The sequence below is a fragment of the Rutilus rutilus genome (assembly GCF_951802725.1).
Source record: "Rutilus rutilus genome assembly, chromosome: 21".
Taxonomy (NCBI): Eukaryota; Metazoa; Chordata; class Actinopteri; order Cypriniformes; family Leuciscidae; genus Rutilus; species Rutilus rutilus.
The window spans coordinates 9,525,688-9,533,528 of record NC_140226.1 but is presented as its reverse complement, the minus strand read 5'-3'; the positions used below and the strand labels follow the sequence as shown (position 1 = coordinate 9,533,528).

The following is a 7,841-nucleotide window of genomic DNA, read 5'->3' as shown; positions in this document are numbered from 1 at the left end:
TAAATGTTTAAATCAACAATAACTAAGAATAATAAATGCTGTATAAGTATTGTTCATTATTAGCTTATGTTAACTAATGATAACTAATGTTAACTTTTTTTTTTATAGCAAATTATATATTAATTTCAGTAAAAAATTTAATTGGGAATTTTCTAATGAATTTAAGACTCCATATGTGGTCATGAGTGATTAATGAGATTTAATGTTTGCAATGACACATACATCTACAATAATACATAATACAATGAAGTTTAATGACAAAAGTATTAAAAGAAATAACAGTCAGCATTACGCAGTGATTATGTTAGAGAATACGTAAAATGAGTAGATTATTATAGTGCAAAATATTTACAAACAGTTATTTCTGCGTCTCACAGTGTTTTATTGACAGTGAGGTAGAGAATAATGTAAACACCTGGATGGATGCCATGCAATCATGCAGTTTGATGATGTGAAAATTATCTTTTCAATTTGCATTCTTTTGTTTGTTATTTTCAAGTTTACGATTGTAATTGATTTGTTAAATAGCCCAACCTTCTGCAGAGGATTTCAAAAATCTCAGCCATACACAGAATCAGGGTGATAATGGTGAAAATGTACATTGCGCTGAGGAAGATGGTCTTTTCAAAGTGCTCTGGTACCATACACTTGGTGAAGTTTAATGTCTTCTCTAGTGAACTGGCGTCACAGAAGTACAGCGAATGAACCAGGAATCCAAAGAGACGACTCTGGAGCCAGAATGCTGCCATCTCCAGGACGATTCGTAACAGTACAGAAATGATGTAGAACACTGTGTATGTTGATCGTTCCAGAATATCCTCTTGATCTATGTTTTTATATGCGGCATACAGATGAAACACGGCCCCTGGAACAAGAACCGTCACTAGCTGCAGGGCCCAAAACACCTGAAAAAAAAAAAAGCATAACTTAATTGTACTTTAAAATAAAGTTCCCATTGTTTGCAAAAAAATCCTGGCAGCTGTGGTTGTCAGAATAATTCTGTAAAAAAAATACAGTAAAAATGTAAACATATTTACCAAACAACCTGGACATTTCAGAGTATAAAACTTACTGGTAATCTATTAACAGTTTTTTTTTTTTTTTTTTTACAATATTTTACAGTTAAAATTACACAGATCTTTGTTCTTTCTTTTTTTTTTACAGTGTGATGATGCATAGATTGGGGCTAGTTGTCACATTTTCTCCAATGAATATTTCTATTTTGTAAGCTTACATTTTTGACTGCAAAGAATAAATAAATACATAAATAAGTAAATAATAAATAAAAATTATTTGATAAATAGACAAATCAAAAGAACAGCATTTATTTGAAATTTTTTTTTTTTTTTTGTAAAATTATAAATGTATTTACTGTCACTTTTCATTGATTTAATGCATCCTTGCTAAGTAAAATTATTCATTTCTTTCTTTGATTGATTTATTTTTTAATTTTACGTAGCCCAAACTTTAAATGGTAGTGTATCACATTTACACAAAAATATTAAGCAAGCACCACTGGTTTCACAATTAATTCACCTTTCTCATCACAGGAACTATTAATTATACAGACTTTTGACTGGAAGTGTACAAAATAAATAAATAAAATGCCCCAATAATGTCTCAATCGCTTTTTAGCATTTAGTTTCAAATAAAATAAAACAATAAAAATGATAATGCAGAACAAAAGTAATGAAAAACAAAAATGGATAAGGTAACCTACAAATAGTTTGGGCCAACAGAGAGTATGAATAATACAATTACAAATGTTAAACTGCACCTGAAATTTATGTAAAATACTGTTGTCCTGAGAACACTGTTCAACCTTTTTATAACTGGACTTTTGATAAATAATTGAGATACATTCCATCTTCAGACTTTCATTTTTATCTTAAAAATGACCTTTAAACTTTACCTGGGGTGTTACAGGTCTGAACTGATTGTAACAGAAGAGGTTGAGCTCCCTTCTTTCGGGGTCACAGCTGAAGTGAAGGGCCTCATTCCCATAAACCGCAAATCCCAGAACACCCAGGAAGAACATGCGGATGGAGCCAAAAAAAAGGGTGTGGAATTGACCAATCACAGTTGGAGGCCGGAGCTACAAAATGAAAACAGTATAGGTGCGTTTACATGGAGCAGCATATTCTGATTACAATTGGTTTTATGGAAAATTTTGCGCATGTGCAATGATGTAGAAATGGCGCAATGACGCACAAAAAAAGCTGATGCTGTTGTTGACGCAGCACATTTGAGCTTCCACAAGTACCAATGAGGTTCATTCCCGTGTTACGCAGCATGTTTGAGCTTCCACAAGAACCAATGAGGTTCATTCCCGTGTTACGCAGCATGTTTGAGCTTCCACAAGTACCAATGAGGTTCATTCCCGTGTTACGCAGCACATTTGAGCTTCCACAAGTACCAATGAGGTTCATTCCCGTGTTACGCAGCATGTTTGAGCTTCCACAAGAACCAATGAGGTTCATTCCCGTGTTACGCAGCATGTTTGAGCTTCCACAAGTACCAATGAGGTTCATTCCCGTGTTACGCAGCATGTTTGAGCTTCCACAAGAACCAATGAGGTTCATTCCCGTGTTACGCAGCATGTTTGAGCTTCCACAAGAACCAATGATGTTCATTCTCATGTTACGCATCACGTTTGAGCTTCTGTAAGAACCAATGAGGTTCATTCTCGTGTTACGCAGCATATTTGAGCTTCTGTAAGAACCAATGTGGTTCATTCTCATGTTAGGCAGCATGTTTGAGCTTCTGTAAGAACCAATGTGGTTCATTCTCATGTTACGCAGCACGTTTGAGCTTCTGTAAGAACCAATGAGATTCATTCTCATGTTACGCAGCACGTTTGAGCTTCTGTAAGAACCAATGTGGTTCATTCTCTTGTTATGCAGCACGTTTGAGCTTCTGTAAGAACCAATGAAGTTCATTATCTTGTTATGCAGCACGTTTGAGCTTCTGTAAGAACCAATGAAGTTCATTATCTTGTTATGCAGCACGTTTGAGCTTCTATAAGAACTAATGAGGTTCATTAATTTTTTACGCAGCACGTTTGAGCTTCCACAAGAACCAATGAGGTTCATTCTTGTGTTACGCAGCATGTTTGAGCTTCAGCAAGAACCAATGAGGTTCATTCTTGTGTTACGCAGCACGTTTGAGCTTCAGCAAGAACCAATGACGTTCGTTCTCATGTTACGCAGCACATTTGAGCTTCCACAAGAACCAATGAGGTTCATTCATGTGTTACACAGCACGTTTGAGCTTCTGTAAGAACCAATGAGGTTCATTCTCGTGTTACGCATCACGTTTGAGCTTCTGTAAGAACCAATGAGTTTCATTCTCTTGTTACGCAGCATGTTTGAGCTTCTCTAAGAACCAATGAGGTTCATTCTCTTGTTACGCAGCACGTTTGGGCTTCAGAAAATGTAAAAATGTTGCCTTCAGAAGAAGCATTCCACGGTAGGAAGTCATCAAGGCACGTCGGAATCCAATGTTAGCTTTACTTCCTGTCTCCTTCATCTGATGGATTTTTGAAGGCAACATAGATGTGTCCTTCACTGCCTTTGACTTCCCACAATCATGTGCGCTTTCCATTCAGAGACAGTTAAGCTAGAAAAAGGAAGATGGCGTCTAAAAGTTGCGGTTGTTGGTCAGTTTACGAGGACGCCATCCTCAGAAAATGACTTCTGTAGTAAATAAATATTTGTTTAGTTCTCACCAAAGCTTGCTCATTAAACTGTTTCATAGCTAAATGAAATTTTGGACTAAACCAGCTCAATTCATATGGATTAGTTTTACGATCTCTTTATGAACTTTTTCAAAGTGGTAGTTGTGTAGCTGTCAGTGAAGGGACAAAGCTCTCAGATTTCATTAAAAATAACTTAATTTGTGTTTCGAAGATGAACGAAAGTCTTACAGGTTTGGAATGACATGAGGGTGAGAAATAATGACAGAATTTTCATTTTTGAGTGAACTACCCCTTCTGAAGCATACAGTGGGTACGGAAAGTATTCAGACCCCCTTAAATTTTTGACTCTTTGTTATATTGCAGCCTTTTGCTAAAATCATTTAAGGTAATTTTTTTTCCTCATTATTGTACAGGCCATATTGACAGAAAAACACAAAATTGTTGACATTTTTGCACATTTATTAAAAAAGAAAAACTGAAATATCACATGATCCTAAGTATTCAGACCCTTTGCTGTGACACTCATATATTTAACTCAGGTGCTGTCCATTTCTTCTGATCATCCTTGAGATGGTTCTACACCTTCATTTGAGTACAGCTGTGTTTTATTATACTGATTGGACTTGATTAGGAAAGCCACACACCTGTCTATATAAGACCTTACAGCTCACAGTGCATGTCAGAGTAAATGAGAATCATGAGGTCAAAGGAACTGCCTGAAGAGCTCAGAGACAGAATTGTGGCAAGGCACAGATCTGGCCAAGGTTACAAAAACATTTCTGCTGCACTTAATGTTCCTAAGAGCACAGTGGCCTCCATAATCCTTAAATGGAAGACGTTTGGGACGACCAGAACCCTTCCTAGAGCTGGCCGACCGGCCAAACTGAGCTATCGGGGGAGAAGAGCCTTGGTGAGAGAGGTAAAGAAGAACCCAAAGATCCCTGTGGCTGAGCTCCAGAGATGCAGTCGGGAGATGGGAGAAAGTTGTAGTAAGTCAACCATCACTGCAGTCATCCACCAGTCAGGGCTTAATGGCAGAGTGGCCCGACGGAAGCCTCTCCTCAGTGCAAGACACATGAAAGCACACCTGAAGGACTCCCAGATGGTGATAAATAAGATTCTCTGGTCTGATGAGACCAAGATAGAACTTTTTGGCCTTAATTCTAAGCGGTATGTGTGGAGAAAACCAGGCACGGCTCATCACCTGTCCAATACAGTCTCAACAGTGAAGCATGGTGGTGGCAGCATCATGCTGTGGGGGTGTTTTTCAGCTGCAGGGACAGGACGACTGATTGCAATCGAGGGAAAGATGAATGCGGCCAAGTACAGGGATATCCTGGACGAAAACCTTATCCAGAGTGCTCTGGACCTCAGACTGAGCCGAAGGTTCACCTTCCAACAAGACAATGACCCTAAGCACAGCTAAAATAACGAAGGAGTGGCTTCACAACAACTCTGTGACTGTTCTTGAATGGCCCAGCCAGAGCCCTGAAAACCCAATTGAGCATCTCTGGAGAGACCTGAAAATGGCTGTCCACCAACGTTTACCATCCAACCTGACAGAACTGGAGAGGATCTGCAAGGAGGAATGGCAGAGGATACCCAAATCCAGGTGTGAAAAACTTGTTGCATCTTTCCCAAAAATTCTCATGGCTGTATTAGATCAAAAGGATGCTTCTACTAAATACTGAGCAAAGGGTCTGAATACTTAGGACCATGTGATATTTCAGTTTTTCTTTTTTAATAAATGTGCAAAAATGTCAACAATTCTGTGTTTTTCTGTCAATGTGGGGTGCTGTGTGTACAATAATGAGGAAAAAAAAAAGAACTTAAATGATTTTAGCAAATGGCTGTAATATAACAAAGAGTGAAAAATGTAAGGGGGTCTGAATACTTTCCGTACCCACTGTATGTATATCCCTTTTGTGACATATAAACGCTCTTTATTTAGTGTTCTGGTAAATACTATGTTCGGATTCATCAAACAAGTGTCCATATAAAGGTGGCTGTACTGAATTACAAGACAAAGTAACTCTGAAAGTAAAGAAGACCTCAAACAAATATGTACAAAAATTGAGACAAACAAACTGCTGAAATTAAATGTTTACTCAAAATTCACACACACAAACACACACAAAATCTCTTAGCAAGGCTGTCACTAATTTATTAAAATAAATTAAAAGCACCCATTAAAACGGAATATAATCAATGCAGAGAAATTTTGCAACAAAAAAATAATAAAACATCAGGAAGAATGCAAATAAAAACATCACCAGCACACATTAGTTCTGTCTTACTTACGCATCCCTCGTAGAAGTTCTTGATGTAGTTTAAGGACATGATAATGTCTTTTTTCTTTAAGTTCAAATATTCTGTAATGCTTTGCCCTCATTTCAGACCTGTTGCCTTCTGCTGAGCTCCAGCTCAAACGCTGCTGTTCCTGTTGACCTGTGCAGCTCCGGTCAATGCATTTTCCCTTTCATCTGCTCTACCTTCATCGATTTACCCATGAGGTACAAAAAGACAACAAAAAGGCAAAAACAAAAGAACTGAACATGTGCTCCTCACATAATCCCCATTCAACTACGTCAGCAGAAAAAAACAGGCCTTTTGAGGCATAATGGGGGAGCAGCTGACAAAAAGTGTAAGACAAAGAAAAATTAAAGAAACCAAGACATGGCAATAAAACAAATGCAACAGCTGATGTTTTCAAAACAATGTAAATGTTTTTATTATATCACTTATGCTACTTTGGATGTTGTATGCATGTAAATCTATATACAGTCATCTTTGCATTTTCAAGATCAATGGAAACACTGTCACTAAAATGAACAAAGCAAAAAAAAAAATATATAGGCCTATATATATAAATTGAATTTGATTATATTTTGTATAAGCTTACCAGACTGAGCCCAAGTGGAGAGTTTGTCCTCCTCATTTATTCAGGCATAAAGCAAGACTCATGGGAAATACTTCTCTTGAATGCCTTTCCCAGCGCTGTCACATATCAAAGTTTATCAAGTCACTAATGAAAAGAATGTCAAAACCAGCTGTCAACATTTACCCATTTGGCTTCCATTGGCGATCTGGGCAATCCCATCCTGATAACATGGCACTTTAGACTCTTTTCACTCACTGAGATGAATGGAGGCTTGGGCAGAATATCTGAGCTGCTCAGAGTAAAGCAGTACTCTGAATAATGAAGAGCTTTTAAAGGTGGGTTTGGAGTTATATGTTAACTGTGGATGCACACTTTCCAAATTATTTTTGGAAAATATCTTAAATGCATAACATACATTGTTTTTAAAATGTAAGTTTTAAAAAAAATTTTTTTTCTTTTACAATTTTTAAAGGTTTGCATTGTTACATTATTTTCTTCATAATTAAGCACAGTACTAATCTTTTTAAAATTTAAATCAACATAAATTGAAGGCATACCACAAATGCATGCTGCACAAATACTTTTTATACAATTTAAATATTATATATTTCCACATTAAAGTCATGAGAATTTGTTTTGTGTGTGAACAAACGAAAAATGTAGAGAAAATATAATTAGTCGTTAATCGGAAAACTAATCTCACACTGGAAGGAAAAAAAAGTCCTAAGATAAGCTTTTTTTTATTTTACTTTTTATTTATTTTTGTAGTGAAATAGGACCTGGACATGTTTTTGATGTTTCATGAGATTCACAATATGATTGAAGTGCCCCTATTATGCATTTTTGAGTATTACCTTTAATGTAGTGTGTAAAATAGCTGTTTGTGAATGTAAAAGGTCCAAAGTGCATGAAAATAAAGTTATTGCTCCCTAAAAGAAAGAATCAATTTTGAACTGCCGAAACGAGTTATCAGCCATTCAAGTCTCTGTTACAAACCTATGTAACAATGTAATACATTTGCATAATGCCAGCCTATGGTCTTCAACGGCATCCGCAAACAAAGTCTACTTTGACCCTCAAACAAAAGAGTTTGGTTTGTGTTGTCAACATGTTGAGAAGACACTGTTTCCAGCTCTGCAAATACTTCACTGCACTTCATAAGGATAAGGACTCGATAGGCTGGAATTGATATGGAATTTTTTTTTCATATTACTGTGTCTGTGTATCAAGCACTGTGGAAATCTCAGGAGCTGAAAAAACAGA

At 36.7% G+C, this 7,841-nt stretch overlaps 1 protein-coding gene across 1 annotated transcript; it reads right to left on the bottom strand.

The window, feature by feature from the left end:
• Positions 1 to 500: 500 nt before the first annotated feature.
• LOC311281321 (gap junction epsilon-1 protein) lies at positions 501 to 6,037 on the bottom strand (the record flags this gene model as incomplete). Its single annotated transcript, XM_084394164.1, has 3 exons — positions 501 to 905; positions 1,913 to 2,095; positions 5,999 to 6,037. The coding sequence occupies 3 exons, from the start codon at positions 6,035 to 6,037 to the stop codon at positions 501 to 503; spliced, it is 627 nt and encodes a 208-aa protein (XP_084250290.1).
• Positions 6,038 to 7,841: the final 1,804 nt, after the last annotated feature.